General features: G+C 36.8%; 1 protein-coding gene and 1 long non-coding RNA gene across 6 annotated transcripts in view; both read right to left on the minus strand.

Moving 5' to 3' along the window:
- The window catches only part of LOC125754029 (uncharacterized), a 39,283-nt gene extending 31,347 nt beyond the window's left edge, over positions 1-7,936 (minus strand). The window contains exons 1-2 of one of the 3 annotated variants that reach the window (XR_007407264.1): positions 5,567-7,936; positions 2,666-2,819 (exon numbers count right to left, since the gene is read on the minus strand). This is a non-coding gene — a long non-coding RNA (uncharacterized LOC125754029). The remainder of the gene's footprint in view (positions 1-2,665; positions 2,820-5,566) is intronic. The other 2 variants (XR_007407265.1, XR_007407263.1) reach the window with 2 other exon arrangements.
- A 1,751-nt stretch (positions 7,937-9,687) lies between these two features.
- RFX7 (regulatory factor X7) overlaps positions 9,688-19,423 on the minus strand; it is a 132,947-nt gene continuing 123,211 nt past the window's right edge. For all 3 annotated transcript variants that reach the window (XM_049104101.1, XM_049104100.1, XM_049104102.1), the window contains exons 9-10: positions 17,435-17,730; positions 9,688-15,813 (exon numbers count right to left, since the gene is read on the minus strand). In XM_049104101.1, the coding sequence (XP_048960058.1) occupies positions 12,538-15,813; positions 17,435-17,730 (3,572 nt within the window). In that variant the 3' untranslated portion in view covers positions 9,688-12,537. The remainder of the gene's footprint in view (positions 15,814-17,434; positions 17,731-19,423) is intronic.

A 19,423-nucleotide genomic window follows, 5' to 3' on the forward strand; every position in this document is an offset into this window, starting at 1 on the left:
GTTTTGTAAGATGGAGCTCAAAAATTTGTGTGGGAACAATAGTGAGCATCTATTATGTTTTTTGTCTGGGTTTGACTCCCTTCTTCTGGAAACAGCACCCTGATTTTCCTTTAGAGAAACTATACCTGCCCTCTTTTTCAGCTCATGCAATTTGAAGGAGCTGATTATGCAGTGCTGTGAATACCATCCAAGGGAGCTTGGACATAAAGTTATATATTTTAAATATCTTATTTAATAGAATGAAGAAACATAAAAATCTTCTTAAATGAAAAATGCTCAAACATATACAGAAGTAAAACAAAACAACACAATAAGTCTCTATAACCTCATATCCAGACTAAACAATCATCAAGATTTTATCATTCGTCTTCTATCCTCTTCTCTTTTACTGAAGTATTTCAAAGTAAATCCTGAACATCCTGGGTTTTCACTTCTACATATTTTAGCATGCATCTCTAAAGAGTATGAACATTATCTTACAAACAAAATGCCATAATCATACCTTATGATTCCTTTGGATCAATTAATACCCACTCCACACTAAAATTTCCCTGATTATCTTGGGGTTACTGGGTGGCCCAGTTGATTAAGAGTCCAACTCTTGATCTCAGCTCAGGTCTAGATCTCAAGGTCGTGAGTTCAGGTTCTGTGTTGGGCTCCCCAACTATCTCAAACATGTCTTTTTAAGCTGTTTTGTTTGAATCATGTTCTAAACAAGGTCTACATGTGGCATGTGGTTTTTTATAGCTCATAAGTCCATTTTAATTCATAGCAGCCCTCCTCATTCCACTTTTTTTCTTTTATGCCATTGACTTGTTGAGGAAACCATGTCAGTTTTCCCTTAGAATGTTCTCAATTCTGGATTGGTCTGGTTGCTTCCCTGTGGTGGTGTTTCTCTATCTCCTGTATTTCTTATAAATGGAAATTACCTGATGTCTGCTTGCCCCACATTTATTAATAGTAACCCTAAGATTGATTAGTGTATTCAGGTGACAACGGCCTGATCCTTCCACTATAAGAGTTCTTATCTATCTACTACCTATTCATTTCATTCATTGATGATCTTTGCCTGAATCTTCTATTTCACTAGGAATTGTAAAGTGGTAATTTACTAATTTTATCACTCTTTCCACACTTATTACCTGGGATATTTCACTACAGAAACATTTTTTTCTGGGTCATGTAGAGCTATTAGGTTATCTTAAATACAGTTGATAGGGGAAAGGCAAATTTCCTTAAAATTGTCAATTTTTAACAAGTAGAACTTGAAAAAAATTAAACCACAAAATATAACACAGATACAGAAAACCACATAAAATAAATTAATACTTTAATTAATTATTGTAAGCAAATACACTTGTAACCATCACCTGGAAGAGGAAATAGAACTTTGGTGGCCATCTCAGAGATTCTCTTTGTGTCCCTTACTCTGATTTTTATGGTAATCACTTCCTTGCTCTTCTTTATATTTTATGATTTAAGTGTGCATCCCTAAATACTATAGTTTCATCTGTTTTTTTATTTAATATAAACTTTCATATGACTTTTTATTTTTTATTTTTTTATTTTTATTTTATTATTATTATTTTTAAATGTCTTTTTAAATCTACAAGTTCTCCTTCCTTTTTTTTTCTGTAGAATTTATTTGTCAAAGAAACTTGACAGAGTTGTAGAGTTTTCTAGACTCTAGGTTTTACTGATTGCATCCCCATGATACAGTGTTTCATAATTTATGTACTTCCTGTAAATTGGTAATTGGGTATAGAAACTTATTAGATTTCAGTTTAATTAAAAAAAAGACTTCAGTTTGATTTTTAGAGGCAAGACTACTTCATTGTGGGTTGTGTTCTTCTGCTCTTCTGAGGCACATAATGTCTGTTTGTCCTTTTTTGTGATGTTAGTAGCCATTGATGCCTACTGTTTAGATCATTTCAATTCATTAGGGAGTGCAAAATGATGCTTTTCAATTTTATCACTCCTTTCTCATTTTGCTAGCTAGAATATTCCTGTATAGAGCAACTCCTCCTCATCTATTATTTGGTTATCCACTGGTACAGCTCACGTAGGAAAGGCAGAATAATATTTGATTCTTTCCCTTTACCCAACTTTAAAAATAGAGATTGGTTGACTATCATCTTTAAAAAGAGGTAAGTTAAATTTTTTTTAGGATCATTAAAACTCATAGATTGAAACAGATTTTAAATGTTTCAATCCACTGAAATGATTATCTGTATTGAACAGTTATCTCATCTTTGGCCAGTGGCAGCTTCTTCAAGTTGGCTCCGCAGTCCTTTTGATATGGCCTCAGTAGTCTTTGATAGCTTCCTTGCTATTTTATGGCAAGATATTCCATGAATTCATTCTGATACTTCCAATTCCAAGTCAGGACTCAATTGTTATTACTTAACGTCTTCTCAGGCACCAGAAAACAATAGAATTAGACTATCACAGTTATTATTTACATTGCCTTGCATTACACAACAGTCTCAGCAAAATCACCCATTCTGCCACCACCAGTATTATTTCAAAAATTAAAAAATTGTCTGCATATACCCCCTTCCATTTTCTACAGTTGTATTTTATCAACATTCAGACATATATTCATCGTATATTCTCTCTAACCCTCATGTAGTCTTCGCTTTACAAATAAATGGCTAATGCTCACCAATGGTCCTTATGTCAATGTCTCTCTAATCATCCGAATGTCTGAAGTTTGTTCTCCAGTAGATTCTTTAGGCAATGCGCAAGGAAACAATACCGAATGCTCATATCTGCACAGTTTTCCCAACAGAGGATGCTGTCACACATTTTTTGGAAACCTGATAGGTGAGAAGTGGTAATGATATAGTATTTCAGTTTTTATTTATTAATTTGGCATAGTTTTATTTTGTATTTCTCTTTTTATGAGATGGTTGAACTTTTTTTTTTCTATGCTTAAGAAGCATTTCTTTTTCTGTGAGTTGTCTCTTCATATCTTTTTCCACTTTTCTACTTGGTTGTTGGTTTCCCTCCTCCTTCTTTTAGGAGCTCTTTCCTAATATTAGGGTTATTACCCCTTCTTATGTGATATGGGTTACAAATATCTCTTCCTACAATTTTTTGTTAGACTTTGCTTATGGAATTTTTGCACATGATTCTATAATATGTTTAAAATCTTGTATGGTTATTCCCTCAAACATTACTTTTTTTTGTCAGATTATTTTTGTGAGCATAATTATGTTCTCATTTTAATTGTATATCTAACTTACCTAGTTCCAGAAAATAATCATTGTCATTTTTGTTGGGATCATGTTAAATTTAACAATTAACTTAGGGAGAATTGATTATAAGTCTTTCCATCTAAGAACATAGTCTCTCATCTTATTTGCTCTGGTCTACCTTGTATCTTTCACTAAAAGTGTTATACAATTTTTCCTTATATAAATTTTGCATGTTTCTTATTAAGTTCATACCTGGATATATAAACTTTTTGGTTGCTACCAGAGTAAGGGTCTTTCTTTGCATTGTATCTTTTACAATGATTATATATATGAGAATATTAACTTATGAATATCAAAGGCTTTTGAGTTACAGATTTCTATGGTGACATTCTTTAGAAATTTTTAGAGAAGTAAGAGAATTAAGTATTTTAAGTAAGCAATGATTCATATACTAGAGCAGGATCAGGAAGGAGAGGAAGGAACTCAGAGAGATATGTACCTCAAAGGTTTAGGACTAGGAACTAGTTTGATATTGAGGAGAGTTTGAAGGAAACGGCACATGAGGCTTCAGCTGGGTGACTGCAATGATGATAATATTAACAGATAATAGGAAGAAGTGAGTCAGTCGGAGAAGGACAAACATTATATGTTCTCATTCATTTGGGGAATATAAATAATAGTGAAAGGGAATATAAGGGAATGGAGAAGAAATGTGTGGGAAATATCAGAAAGGGAGACAGAACGTAAAGACTGCTAACTCTGGGAAACGAACTAGGGGTGGTAGAAGGGGAGGAGGGCGGGGGGTGGGAGTGAATGGGTGACGGGCACTGGGTGTTATTCTGTATGTTAGTAAATTGAACACCAATAAAAAATAAATTAAAAAAAAAAAAGGAAGAGGTGAAGGTTGGGAGAAGAGAGAACGAATTTCAAATTTGAGACATTTAGACTTAGAAATTCAAAGTAAAATCTGAATTGGATTTGGAAGATTTGAAAGCTATTGGGTAGAGCTGTAGGAGTATTTGAAATGACCAAGGAGAGAGAGTAGAGTAAAAAAAGAATAGCCAATTATAGGACATCAAAGGATTTTTTTTTTTAAAGATCTTACTCATTTATTCATGACACACACACACACACACACAGAGGCAGAGACACAGGCGGAGGGAGAAGCAGGCTCCATGCAGGGAGCCCGATGTAGGACTCAATCCTGGGTCTCCAGGATCACGCCCTGGACCAAAGGCAGGCGCCAAACCGCTGAGCCACCCCGGCTGCCCAAGGATTTCTATATTAAATAATAGGCTGTAAAAGCTGACCCCTGAAAGAAACCAAGAATAGAGTTTGGGGAGGAAGTGAATCAGAATACAGTCATAGAAACAAAAGGACAGTGTCACTGGGTTTACTAATTACAGAATCACCAGTAATTTTCGAGACAGTCCTTTCAGAACTCTTCAGAGAATGAGGTAAGATTGTGAAAAATTAAGTGAAGAGATCATAGTGAATTAGGGGCAGACTTGGGTAGAATATTTAAACTATGTGTATTTCTGGGTTTTTTTTTTTAAAGATTTTATTTATTTATTCATGAGAGGCACAGAGAAAGCCAGAGACATAGGCAGAGGGAAAAGCAGGCTCCTTGCAGGGAGCCTGATGTGGGACTCAATCCCTTGACCCCGGGATCACGCCCTGAGCCGAAAGCAGACGCTCAACCATGGAGCCACACTGGTGTCCCAAAACTTGTGTGTATTTCAAACATGTGAAATCTAAATACAAGAGGTCTCATGATGTAATGTTTTAAATAATCTATGTAGATACCAGTCAAGGGAATGTGCGCAGATGACAACAGGTTGGTCTAAATTTTACTGTTATTTCTTGCTTATGGTCAGATACCTAAATACAAAGTTCAGCCTTCTGAATATACATTCTTATTTTAACTCCTGATGGATGTGGGTTTGTAGCTTCAAGTGCCACACATAACACTTAAGTGCTAAAAAGAATTTTTCCCTCTCCTAGATAAATGTATTTATGTAAGCACTTATAACAATCTTTATAGCTTACAGGGCTTACAAAATATTGTTATATCCTACTGAACTTCATAAAAGTTGCCAGAAAGTAACCAGGATAGTGATCATTATTCTTAATGAGTATATAAAAGGGAAAAGAATGATAGAACCAGGTCTAGATCTCAGATGTTCTTGACTCCTAGCCTCTAGGCATATGCTAAGAGTTAACTGAAGGAAATGCTTCTTCTAGGTATTTTAAGCAGAAAAAGACTTAATGAAGGGAATTAGATGCTTAGACATAATCTTTAGGCTGTGCCTCAAGAAATCACTCCCAGAACACGGTGGTTGACCATTAAGGGGACGAGTTCATACCTGGAATCACTGCAAAGATCAGGGAGCCAGACCAGGAAGTTCACGGATTCTGCTGCTGCTACCATCACTGCCACCATTCGACTGCATCTTGACATTCACGGAACTGGTGACTTGGCAATGGAATGTGGATCCTTGATAGGTGAGAATCTCAAGAATAAATTCAAGAACACCGCTATTGAAAGACTTTGTCACTGTGAGCTTGTTTGCAAGGAAGTCACTGAAAGCAAGGAAGGTAGCTTCTGCTTCATCTTCATCCTCCAGATCTTTCAGGAATGTACCTGACAGATGGAATGTAATTCATATCCAGAACCTAAGCTGTGAAGAAGTCAAGAAAATGTAGTTTTTGGCTTCCCAGGATCTGCTTATTATAAGAGGCTGGAACAAAAATTGTGCAAGCCAGTCCACAATATTTGCCATAGAAAAGTCTTTGTTCAAGATATTGGCAAAAATAATAAACAGTCAAGAACCCTGTGGCCCACCACTGGAAAATGCTCTCCAGATGGCCATCATAACTCATATTAGAATAACTTGCCCAAGTTATAAATGGCAGAGCTGAGACCTAAGACCAGGTCTGAAACCAATGACCAGAATGTTGTAATGCCTCTGACTCTGATTCATTAATTCTCTTCAAGTGTTTGAGCAATCTGTAATCCACCTAATTTTATCTATTTTTGGACTGCTATATATTCAAGTGCTGTGCTAAAATCATGTAATTCTTTCTTAAGATCCTTTCATAACTTACCAGTTCCAATGAAAGAGATGCAGTTTGCCATTCTTGAGGGGAACTCATGATGGTTTAGTGATCCTCAAGCTTATCTAACAGTTCCCACTGCTGCTGAAAACCTGTGGCTACACTGAGTTATAATTTGGATTTTTGTTCTGACAAAACAGTCAAAATAACTGACTTAAACCAGGAAGAAATTTCTCTCTCCTGTAAAACATTCAGTGGCAAGCAGGGCAGGGCAGGACTATTTCCCTCACTGTCATCAGGGCTTCGGGTTCCTTCTGTATTGTTACTAAATCAGCCCTAGTGTATGGCTATTAACCTCAAAGACCAAGGGAGTTAAAACTAGAATTCTAACCGCACAAGTGCATTCCAGCCAGCAGGGAGGAAGGAGGGCAAGTACATTTCAAAGAAACTTGCATACAAATCTTTTGATGACATCCTTTTGGTTGAGAACTTTGTAAGTGGTTCCACTTAACTAGAAGTGAAGCTGGTAAATGTAGCGTTTCATGCACATGGCTAGGAGAATGCTGTTAGTGGCCAATAGCAGTCTCCTTTATAGTGACATTGCATCCTGTAAGCCTGTTCATTTGCACCCTCATTATGTCGTAAAAATCTCAAAATGTCTTCTCTAGCAACTGGCACAGAGACTGACATATTTTAGTCGCTTTATTATTTATTCAACAAACAGCCCGGTTCCTATGTCCTGATGAAATTTTAAAAGTGGTTTTAAAAAATAAATGATTAGGTTTACCTCTAAGAAATGTACTTGCAAAATTTAGTGTAAAAAAAATGAAAAGGAAGTGTAAGAGATAGGATTGAAGGTTTAAGAGAAATAAAACCCACACAAAAATCAAACCTAATTCTAAATTTTAAGATAGAAGAAAATTTTCAAAAAACCACCAAATCAAACTACTACAGTAGGAGTTAGAACAAATATTTAAGTATAGTATAGTTCTTACTCTTAAGAAAGAGTTCTTAATAACATTATATGGTTAAGCACTAGCCTTTGGAATCCAATTATAATCCTGGCTCTTCCTGTTATTAGCTGTTATCCCTACCAGTTAATCCCCAAGCTAAGATTTCACTTGAAAAATGGTATTCTTTCAGAATTATTCCAATGAGGAAATGAGAACACATGCAAAACACTTAATAGCAGGTCTAGTGCAAGGAAATATTCTATACATAGTAGTAATGCCAATCTCATGATACATCTTATTTTTAAAATTATTTTTCCCTTCTCTCCAAAATTAAGTTACTTAGAAATCTATCTTAAAAATTGTAGTCTTTTTGTTTTTCCCTTTCTTCCTCGGATGCAGACTGTAGCTCCAGAGCTGGTCATATACATATTTTTAAAAATCTCAGATTATATTAATAAATGATCCCATTCTAGTTATTTAAAAATCATATATAGCAATGGACAGCAAAATCAATCTCTACTTCATATATTTAACAAAAAAATTTTGGTCTGCTATCACAGTAATAGGTACTTAGGCAATTTGCATTTATGATATCAGTAATACCTGATTCTTTATATTCAGAGAGGAAATGCAGGAGACCAGTTAAGAGTTTACACCAGTAAACAGAGATTTCTAAACGTAGTCCTTACTATGAAACTTTTGCCCCGTTCTTAGCTCCTCAGCATGTGAATTCTTACTTTGTTTCTTCTATAAAGCATATTGTATTGGGATATATATATATATATATATATATATATATATATATATATTACTTTTCAAAGAACGTATAATTACAAGACTGTAAGCCCCTCAAAAGTGGGAACAAGGGCAGCCCCGGTGGCCCAGTGGTTTAGCGCCACCATCAGCCCAAGGTGTGATCCTGGAGACCGGGGATCAAGTCCCATGTCGGGCTCCCTGCATGGAGCCTGCTTCTCTCTCTGCCTGTGTCTCTGCCTCTTTCTCTCTCTGTGTCTGTCATGAATAAATAAATAAAAAATCTTTAAAAAAAAAAGTGGGAACAAGATCTCGATGTCGTAGTGTCTCTTAGGTTATGGAACTCATTTTAGGTGAATGACTACAGATGGGCCCTTCTTCTAGCTATAAAGGACGAATCAAGAATCTACAGCTGATTGGCTTTCAGGTGGATCTCTATGTTTTGTCCAAAGGGGCTAGAGAGGCTGGAGGGTAAGGAGGGAGTGCCTAATGGAAGATTCTAGTAAGGATTTTTTTCTCTTTGATAAAGGGCTGGGAGCTGCCCTTACTATCTTGTTTGGGATGTATGAAGATCTAAAACTTGGAGCTGTGATAGCCATCTTGTGACCACGGTGAGACAGACACAGAAAAGCAAAGCTGGGCAGCTCAGGCGGCCCAGCAGTTTAGTGCCTTCTTCAGACCAGGGCATGATGCTGGCGACAAGGGATCAAGTCCCACATCAGGCTCCCTGCATGGAGCCTGCTTCTCCCTCGCCTGTCTCTGCCTCTCTCCCTCTCTTTGTCTCTCATGAATAAATGAATAAAATCTTTAAAAAAAAAAAAAAAAAGCAAAGCAAAGCTGAAGATGATGCAACAGAAACAGGAAGAGTTAATAACACTGAGCTACGGAACATTGAGCCTAACCGGTCTTCGAAATTAAGCTAAATGTCTTTATGGCTTAAGCTAGTGTTATTTTTTTGTAATGTGAAGCCCAAAGCACCTCAGATACTATACAGTGTTTTTCCCCCAGATTTTCTTATTGGTTCACTGTAAACATTGGCCGATTTACCTGCTTTTATTTAAAAAAGTTTTTTAGTCATTGAGAATCATAACATACCTATTTTAAAGTTAACATCCGGGTAATTCATTACTTTTAAGTGCTGATTATCTTTCTTAGGATTAGTTTTGTTTTCTTCAAGTACTTTATTACTCTGTAGGAATTGAAATTTTTTACCTGCTCATTTCTGATTCCATCCATACCTACAGCTCAGGTTCTGGTTTACAAGTTCAGTTCATTTTGTATTTCTGGCTCACCAAAATGTCTACATTGGTTTGGGGGCACAGTTGTCCTTTAGAATTTTCTCCACTTCTCCCTACTATTTTTCTATTCAAAGCTTCAAAAATATACATATCTAGGTACCCCACAGACTAATGTTTTAAAGCAAACATTATGTGAATAAGTAAAAGCAAAGATGTTTTCTGGGACAACATAAAACTCTGTGCCATGTCCCACTCATCAGTAATAAAATCCTAAGTGAAAATTAGAGTTCTGACAAAATAAGTTCTGTGTATCCTTCTAGATTAATAGTAGAGAGCAGATTAAGAGGACTGTTCAGCCCTGTGTGGATTTTTATCCATTTCTATGAATTTCATGAGATCTAAGGAAGAATGGCATCAAGTCTGTCTGAAAATGGCATACTGCTTATATATAAAAGATTCCCACAAATCACCTTAAGACTCAGTCAGTTTAATATAAAATGTTTTTAATTGTTTTTGAAAACATTTAAAAAACAATTTTTGAGCACTTTCAATAAAAAAAGAGAACTGAAATGCTACTGCAATATTCAACTACTGTAGTTTCAGCAGGTACAACAGACAACAAAACACTGGGGAAATCTGACTTTTTGCACTAAATGAAAACATGAAACAGGGCTTGTTTTTTGTCATTTATGGTGTAGTAAAGCACATTATAGTACAAGACTATTATATGAACCTCAGATGCACTGCACAAAAAAAAAAAAACACTTTCCTTCTTTTCAGTTCAAAAGTCAGTGCTTATTGCAATTATATGCAAAATTATTTACTTCATGAAGTCTTATCATGATAAACAGTATGAAAAATGTTTTAAACATGAAAACAATGAAAATAATTTGAGAAAGAACATATTCAACAATAACTAAGCAGAATTAGTAAACATAAAAAAGTAAATAACTTGTGAATAACTATGCTTGCCTGGTTAACACTGAACCAGTTTTAATACAGCCAAGAAAAAAAAAAGTGGTTACAGGAATACCTAGTACTGTACAAGATAAGTCAATAACACTCATGCACATTTTGTGATCATGTATTAACATGGTGAAGCAAACTAAACTTAATTCTTCCTGCTGTAATATTCTCATGTAAGAGAATAAGAAATAGAAATATCTCATTGAGATCAATGCACATTGCTACATAAGACAATTTTATCTGTCACTTTGATGACATTTTGTCTTTTCATAATGAAACACATTTAAAAAGTTTAATCTGTGGACTGTATTGGTTGCATTTATCCTAAGAGATGTGCCTACCACAGGTTCAACAAATTTAGTGCAATATATGAACCCCAGAAAGTTTGCTGGACGAATTCAACCAAATTTAAAGTGTTTGCTGCAATACTGTACAGAGGGTTAAAAATCCTCCAGTCTTTATATTTTTATAAAAAAAGATTTCTGTTATTTTTATATTAGTAGGAAGCTAATAATGTAAACAAGGGATTAGAATGGCCTCAAAATCTCCTTTTCAGAGTATCTCATATAGAAAGGCTCCCATCATTTGTTAAAAGAAATCACACAGTTTCCTTTGGGTATTGCATACTTTGGTGTGCAGTAGTGCTGTGTCTCAATGTACAGTGAAGAAATAACTAGCATCAAGAAAAAAATATCTAACAGATCATTAAATCAAGATAACAGCAAACACACACAAATGCCAATAACTAAGACATATCAATATATAAACCTCTGAGCCAACCCTAGCACCGTTTATTTATCAAAATATGTTAATACCCTACCTTGCAAATTTATTGAACAATGAAACCTTATTAAATTAAACCCTTCATAGCATTTGTTAAATATTCATTGATTGTAGTCTTCTGATTGGCTTAAAGGGAAGGAAAGCTTTGCTTAGGTTCAAGGTAGCATAGCAATGGTTTAATGTTAGCTTTAAAAACTTAATGGCAATTTTTAAACCTATTTGAAAGGATTCCTAAAAATTCACTCAAATGGAGCTGTCAGCTAGTGAGCAGATTTGTGTCAACAAGAAATTCATAAATAATCATTCATAAAACAAAATGGGAGCCATACAGAGAAACATTTTAAAACAAATCCTGAGTGCTGCTTTTGCAATCGTGGTTATCACAATAAATAAATTAAGCATGTAATAAAATGCTCCTCTTCTTCAAGTACTACTGATATCCCCTTTGTTTTATCAGTGACATAAAGATTTGTGGCTTCAGACCTCATGTGGTGAAATGTGTTTTGATGTCATCTCCCTCTAGTTTGTTTTTCAAAGGGATCCCATGATCGACTTGTATTACTGTTTTCAAGAGTGAAGAAGTCAGTCATTAAATTGAGGACTTAAGGATATTGTAATCAAAAGCTTCAAATTAAATCTTAAATAGAATTTTAACATGTGCATGTAGCCGTTGTGATTAAGAAAATGCTTTTATTTTCCTTCTAAATTCCCGTCTCAAATACCAGATAAAACATAAAAATATTTTTTCTAACATGCTTGTATTTATTCTATTACATTACAGTATTTGGAGTTATTTACGTGTGTGTGTGCACGCACACAGGTACATGAATGTCTCTGTGTGTGTGCTGGCTCCATACTAAAAATTAAATTTTAAAATAAGACTAATGCAAGGTCACAAATATTAAATGGCTACTAGTTTTTCCTCTTAAAAATTTTAGTGCAGCTTTTGCTTTCCTTAAATTAATATTTAATTTTCCATTATTTTCTCCTATTTAAGCCCTTCAAAATGCAGGTGCAAATGGTACTGAAGTCCCAGAAAGTCCTACAGAGATTTTTTTCTTTCTACAGTAGCTCTATGCTTCAAGCCTAAATACCAGTAATAACCTGAATATTATCCCTGCTTCAAGGAAGACCTTCTTGTCTACAGTTTACCTTAGCTATGATTTCATATCTAAAAGATAATGCCAACAACAAAATAGCCTATACCCTAAAATCAATGGTTTCCTCTACATTCTGTGCAGATCAACTGATGAATTAAAATGAACTTATACAAAATAAAGATCTAGACTGCTCTTGTAAAAGCTGGTTAGTCAATTGTTTACTAGCAAATGATGTGATTAAATGGGGGAACATTACAAAATTTAAAACCTAATACTTGTTCCTCTACAGCCTACTGTCTTCAGAAACTTGTTAAGAACTGAGGCGAGTCTAACCATTTCCTACTGAAGAAGAAACCACTTCTGCAGCAAACTCTTTTAAAATGTCACAATTAATAGTAAGTGTTTCTGCTGCGGGAGGCACTTCCATTAAGACAAATACAATACATATGTCTTTAGATACAGTGTGCTACATATTATAAAACACTATTTAACCCAACATTTCAACAGTAGGATGGTCCTTGCTTTCTATCCACTCAAAACCTGATGAAGTCATAGAGCTCATGGATTCACTGCAAATTTGTTGAAATAATGGGTCATTCTTTAATTCTTCCAGTGTAGCTTCATCATCTTGTCCCTGCTGACGACCTGGATCAAACAGTAGGTTTGGGTCTAAAGTGTTCAAATCATTGATGCTGCCTGAGAGCTCAGAAGACAACCTGATATCACTAGAGAAATCAGACGCAGTATTAGTTAGATCAGATGCTACCTGACCTACCAGCTGCTGGTTGGTTTGCAAGCTGTCTCCACTCAACAGGTCTTTAACAGTGCTATTGAAATCTAATTGTTGCTCTCCGATTTCTGATTGTGCTTGATTATCTCCAGGAGAAAAACTGATCTGATCGGTGCTATTACTTTTAGTGAGGTAAGATGGTGTTTGGAATTCATAAACAGAAGTGCTGGAATCGATCATATTCTGCGGATTGGCACTAGGAAAAACAGTGGAAGTTTCCAAAATCTGAGTGAGATTCATCCGGGCTGTGTAATTGGAGGGCAGGTTGTTCATGCCCAAACCTCTCACTGCATCATCATTGTCAGAATCAAGTTTACTCAACAAAACATTGGTTATTTTTTTACTGTTTGTTTGCTTCTGAAGAGCATTCGGGAAGGCTGTCTGCATCATGACTGTCAATGGAACTGATTGACTTCTTTGAGCTATGTTGTTGGCACATGCATCTGTGTGAACATTTGTGAAAACATGAACTTCTGGGGTTACTGGACTTCCAAAGGGGGTCACATTAGATCGGGGGATATTAGATACTGGATACAGGGTGCTTCCACTAAGATTACGTTGGCGATGAACAGCAGGGCTCACACTCCGGCATCTGAAGTTGCTGCTGGCAGATGAATTAGTTCCTTTATTATCAAGCGGGGCAGGGACTGCAAAACCCTCCTGTTTGTTGGTGTTATTTACAGTGGCACCTTGATGCTGCACAGGAGAGACAGGAGTTAAACGACCGAAGTGAGTGTCATGATGTCTGGATTGAGATTGGTAAGACTGTCCGGGCACAGCAAAAGCATGAGGTTTCCTAAAACGGTCTTCCACTAGTTCCTGATAGCTTGGGAGAATGCCATGGCCAGAAACTGATGAATTACTAACCCCACTATACCCATTATTCATCCATTCAAGCTTGGTTTTGTCAGGGTGCGTGGCCATGGGTCTTTGCATTGGTTTCACAGGACTACTTGAGATAATGCTGGCATCATGATATGCCATACTGGAGCTTATTGGGGTAAATGCAAATGGATTCCTGCATTCAACAGGGCTGGGAGGGACACTACTGCTGCAGTTAGAATGTGGAGTACCAATGGGTGTGTGTCGGCTACTTCCTAAAGCACTATCCACAGGTGTGGTCTGGGCTAACCTGGAGCAAGGGCTCTCCCGTGACAGACTCTGAGACCCAGCAATCATTTCTGATGTTGGAGTTGGGGTTGGGGTCGGGGTCGGGGTTGGGGTAGGAGTGGGTGTGGGTGTGTGGATTGGAGTGCCATTGCTATGGATTGGATGATAGAAGTGGGCACTGGAGGCATGAGATGACATTGGAGCTCCTGGAGTTACCGACTGACTTTGAAGAGTCATTCCCAAACAGTTACCGTAAGAATGAGAATTGTTCATTGATATTTGCTGCTCCATAAGCACCAGCTCTTCCACAATACTATCTTGTGTAAGCTCATCATCAAAAGGAAAGTAGCTTTCATTTGTTTGGGAAACAGAAGGCTCAAACTCTTTCAGTTCAGACTGTAGAGGTAACTGATCTGAAGACTGTGCTTGTATTTGATTCAAAGAAGATTCTTGTATCTGGCTTTGCAGCTGCTGAGTATATGTGTCCTGTGGCATTCCTTCTAATTCCCAAACAGACTTCTCTAAGTCATTGATATCAGAGTGCTCAGGAATTGTCATAACACTGATATCTTGCTGTTGTTCACAGCCGGCAGATATAAACTCAGAATCCTTACTGACCTGTTGCCATTCATTTGAATTAAAGCTACCATCTGGTTTTGAATCACTGTCCAAAAGAAAGACATTCCCTTCAAGTTTTACTTTTATATCTGGAGACGATGATGGTGTTTGCTGTTCTGAAGCTGAATCACTAGCAAGAAGAGCAGAAGAATTCAAGGGTCGATTTGCCACCATGTGTGAACTGACATTTATTGATACCTTGCTAGGAATCTGAGCACCGGCTGTTGAACTTTCTATTTTCCCTGAATGTGGAACCTTTTGGTCCTTCTCAACACTGCCTGGTTTCTGACCTTCTATAGTAACTGCAGAAAGCTGTTCCACAATTGGTTTCTTTATGGGAGGCACCTGGGACTCTTGCAATGCAGAAGATAGTCGCTTTCTTGGACTTTTAGTGCATAATTTAGGGTCTTTATTTATTGAGTCACCATTAGCTGGTGAGCTGGTGCTGGTGTAAGTTAAGTTCTGAGTGGCAACTGAGAGAGTGCCAGTGCTTGGATTATTGCCTGTTGAAGTGCCTGGCAGACTTTCATTACAGCGACTTTTACATTTGGTCCTCTGGTCACAGACCTTAGTTGCTTTTACTTCAATGATACCTTCATTCGAAGGTTTTTGCACTACTCCATCTGTATTACTTTTCTGCCCCAAAAGGGCACTAGCTGTTGCTTTGGGAGCTTTAGTCCCATCAGCGTTCTCTTGGCACTGTACAGGCTGCTCATCTGATGATGTTTCGGGTTCCATCTTGACTTCCACAGCAGATGCTCCCCCAGTGCTGCTGGTCCTGGATCCAGGAGACTGAAGTGAAACAACAGAACCATTCTTGATCTGGGGAATGGTCCTTGATTCCTCTGTTGTTCCTGTAGCGCTGTTTACTGAGGCAGAATGTTTAAGTGGGGCATTGCTGTTGCTGGGCGTGAGGGATATTGCTGTCATTTTCACCACATTTAGAGAACTCATGTGTGAAGTGGGTACAACAGCGGTTTTGATGGGACTGCTAGTAAAGAGGACAGTAGTCGGGGAGCGAATGGTGAGTGCACTGGTGTTGGCTGGTTTGGGTAAGATCTGAGGGTAGCGGTGCCGGGCAGAACGATCCCCACCAGGACTGGCTGGAACGTTCTGAGGAGTCTTTGGTGCCTGTTTCACAGACTGCATGTGCTGAGTGACCACTTGTACATTGAGGGGAAGAACTTTGCCGTCAGAAGAACTCATTGGACTGGGTGAAGTTACCAACTGCCTGGTCCTCTGGACCTGTTAAAAGGCAGAAAACAGGAAAGTCTGATTTAACAAGTCTAGGATATAAATAGAAATTCACATATCAGTATAGTATTAAGGCATTTAATAAAGGTAATGCTAAAAAAGAAAAAAAGTTTCTCTGTTAGACAAGAGTTCTATATCAATCTACCTACCTATCTAGATATCTATCTGACATCTATCTTATTATATCTCTATCTATGTTAGACCAGGTTCTATACAATCAGAAACATAAATGTTATAAAAAAATGCACAGTGAAATATAGTTGTAAAGTACGTAAGAAAAAACATTAAGATACTTTTCAATAAACAGGACTAAAAATTTCACATTTGTGATGAATACTTGCCAAAATAATCATTTTTAAGGAGATTATAGGAAAAGAAGACAAAATCTTGAAAAAACATGCAACTATAAAGGTATCTACCTCTGGGTCAAGAAAATGATTGTTTTATGAGTCTACCTTGGACATTAGCAATTAAACCACAGTGGGTAAGGTCTCAGATAAAACTACTGTCTCCCCAAGTTTGCTCTACAGTGAATAGCACATAAGTGTGGTTACCAGCTATACCATGTTTTAATGACACGATGGTAATGATGATGATAAGAAAAACAAAGATAAAAGATCTCCTTAATGATATTATCAATAACATAAAAGACCACTTTTTTTGGCATGATGCCTCTTATTTTATTATTTTTTTGTCCTCTCATTTTAAAAGTCCCTCCATAACCTGTTTGGTAATAAGGAAATAGACTCAGAATAGCTAAGGGACTTGTCCAAGGTCCTATGTCCAGCAAGCCACAGCAATAGGTCTATATTAAAGTGTTATCAATACGAGTTACAACTCTGCACCATCTGAATGTTAAAAAGAAGAAAAGTTTAAAAAAAAAAGTTTGCAATTGATCATCTTGGCTTAGGTAGGGATGAAATAATTCTCAAAATGACTCATCTCTTAGCTAAAGCTGTGACTGGTCATGTATGCATACTGTGCATGTCTTAAATCTTTGTATTTTCACTTGTGTTCATTTTATAGCTTTGTACTTAACATTGTATATTGTGAATAAAAAAAAACTGACAGAGCACCTGGGTGGCTCAGTCAGTTAGGTGTCTTTTTTATTATGGTTCAGGTCATGTTCTCAAGGTTATAGGATTGAGCCCCGTGTCAGGCTCCACCCACTGACCAAAGAATCTGCTTGAGATTCTCTCCCTCTCTCTCTGTGCCCGCCCGCACTTTCTCTCTCTCTCTCTCTCAAATAAATAAAATCTTTAAAAGACAACTGACTGAAACTGAATTTATCTGTGTTCACAAAAATCAATCTGTAACTGAATCTATACCAATACTTGCCTCCTTCTTATGTGGCATTTTTATTTATTTTTTAAAATAAAGATTTACTTACTTGAGTGAGAGCGAGCGAGAGGGAGCATAAAGGGAGAGGGAGAAGCAGACTCCTTGACACAGAGCTTGATCCCAGGACCCCAAGATCATGACCTGAGCTGAATGCAGCCACTTAACTGACAGAGCCACCCAAGCGCCCCTTATGTACCACTTTTAATTAAATAAATTATCTCCCACCATCCCAATGAAGTCTAATACTATACTATTTAGTTAATGATATTACCGGAATGGGACTAGGGACAGCTGCCACAACGATACCAATAGGCTGAGGAGAAAGGATTGCAGGATTTCCATTAGAAAGATTAGTCACTCCATTGGTTGTAGTGCCTTCTGGTTTTTTTGCTGAGGATTCTCCTGGCAAAGGGGACTGTAGTTTCTGTTCTTGCTGCTTCTTCTGAATTTTCCGTTGCAACTGCTGTTTAGCATCAATAGGAGAAGGCAAAGTCTTCACTTGAGGCTGAAAAGAATTACTCTCAGCTGTAGGTATAAAAGCAGAAGGCTGGGTAATTCCTTTAATTCCTGAAAATAAACAGAAAAGAAAGCTAAAATAAATACTCTGTTTTATAGAAGGCAGTTACAACTCAATTTCTTTGAACATGTAGCCATCTACTGGACAAAGCAACCCAAACCAGCAAATTTTAACTTATAATCTCTTTTTAAAATATAAGTGTTAGACTTTCGTTTATAAACATTTGCCAGTATGGTTTTAATTGATACCTTAAAATATGGTCCAATTCAGGTGACAGTTTCAGGTAAATCAGTAATAACAGATAAAAATGTTGAAAAGAGTAGTAGCTATGTCATAAACATGTAGAAGCTAAGATAAATAAATACCAAGGGAGCATGTTTCACATTTTATGAGATGTCAGAAATTTCCTTCGTTTAGTTCTCTAATTAGAAATCCATGCATTTTCATGACTTAAATATTCAGCTCACAAGGGGCATTCAATAAATATTTGCTGAAATTATTCATATTTAGAAAAATGTGTATAGGGAGAACAAGTCTTTAATTCTACCAGAAATCCACAAAAAGAGGTACTATTTTAATTGTTCTATACAATTATTCCAGTATGACATAAGAGTAGTTAAGCAGTTTCTACATAAAACTGAGGTTAAGGTATTGTGAAACACACTGAGAAAACTTTTTAAAACAGTAGTAAGACCAACACTGAGAAAAAAAGAATGATAAACTAAGCAAGAGATAAATTTTAAATTAAGAACATTTGATGTCGTAATACAATTAATTTTTTAAAAAAGTTCATTCCACATTTAGGGTATAGCACTGCGATCATTAGAAAGTAAGCTGTGGCTGGTAGAAACAGTGGAGAGGAATGGGGAGGACCGCACCACCCTGCTGGTACACCTTGCCCTTTCTTTCTCTAGCCCAATTTCTGCTTTTCGTCAACAACTTGTGGAGGAGGAGGGGACAGGAAGGAGAGAAAGAAGTGACTGTAAACTCTTTCCCACACACTCTTCAATAATCCTTCATCTTTTGACCTCCTTTTGATCACCTAAATACCATTTTTTTCCTCTTCAAATCCAGCTCAAACTGTACTGCTCCCTCTTGGCCTCCAGCCTCGGGTCTGGCTTTTCAGCACCTGTACCCAAAAGCCTCTGCCAATGGCTCAAAGCTCAGCTGTCTCCCTCCTGCCAGAGTTTCTGGACAAGAATGATTTCCAAGCAGCTGACTTACAAAAGGACATTTGTAACACAACCTGTTCTTAATATGGAGACTATATTTATAAAAAACCAAATTCACCTTCAAAGGATGAAGATTAATCACCAAAGGTGTTTAAAAAAAATATGGTAGTGGGTGAGAACAAAATTTTGAGTCTTAAACTATTCTGAGTAGTGATATAATTGCTAAACTACTGAATACTTTCACAAAGTGAATGTTTAAATATGAAATTTTCAGTATTTTTGTTTAAAAAACACACCTTTCTTTACACTTATGCTTTAAAAATTCATTGATCCCATCATTCACCACTCTTTCAGTCAGACTTTGTGAGCAATGTGGGAAATAAGATTGAGAGGTTTCTTTTCTCATGATACCTCCTAAATCCTCAGCTCGTTCAAGCACTAATCTGGGTGTCAGTAGGGTAAGAGAAAGAGAACACAAAAAGTTGAAGGGCCCATATCTTTTAAAACCTCATTTTGCCACAAGATTAGAAGACAGCATGATGTAATGCAGTTAACCTGGGTTTTTGAGACC

This window comes from Canis lupus, chromosome 30 (genome assembly GCF_003254725.2).
Source record: "Canis lupus dingo isolate Sandy chromosome 30, ASM325472v2, whole genome shotgun sequence".
Classification (NCBI taxonomy): domain Eukaryota; kingdom Metazoa; phylum Chordata; class Mammalia; order Carnivora; family Canidae; genus Canis; species Canis lupus.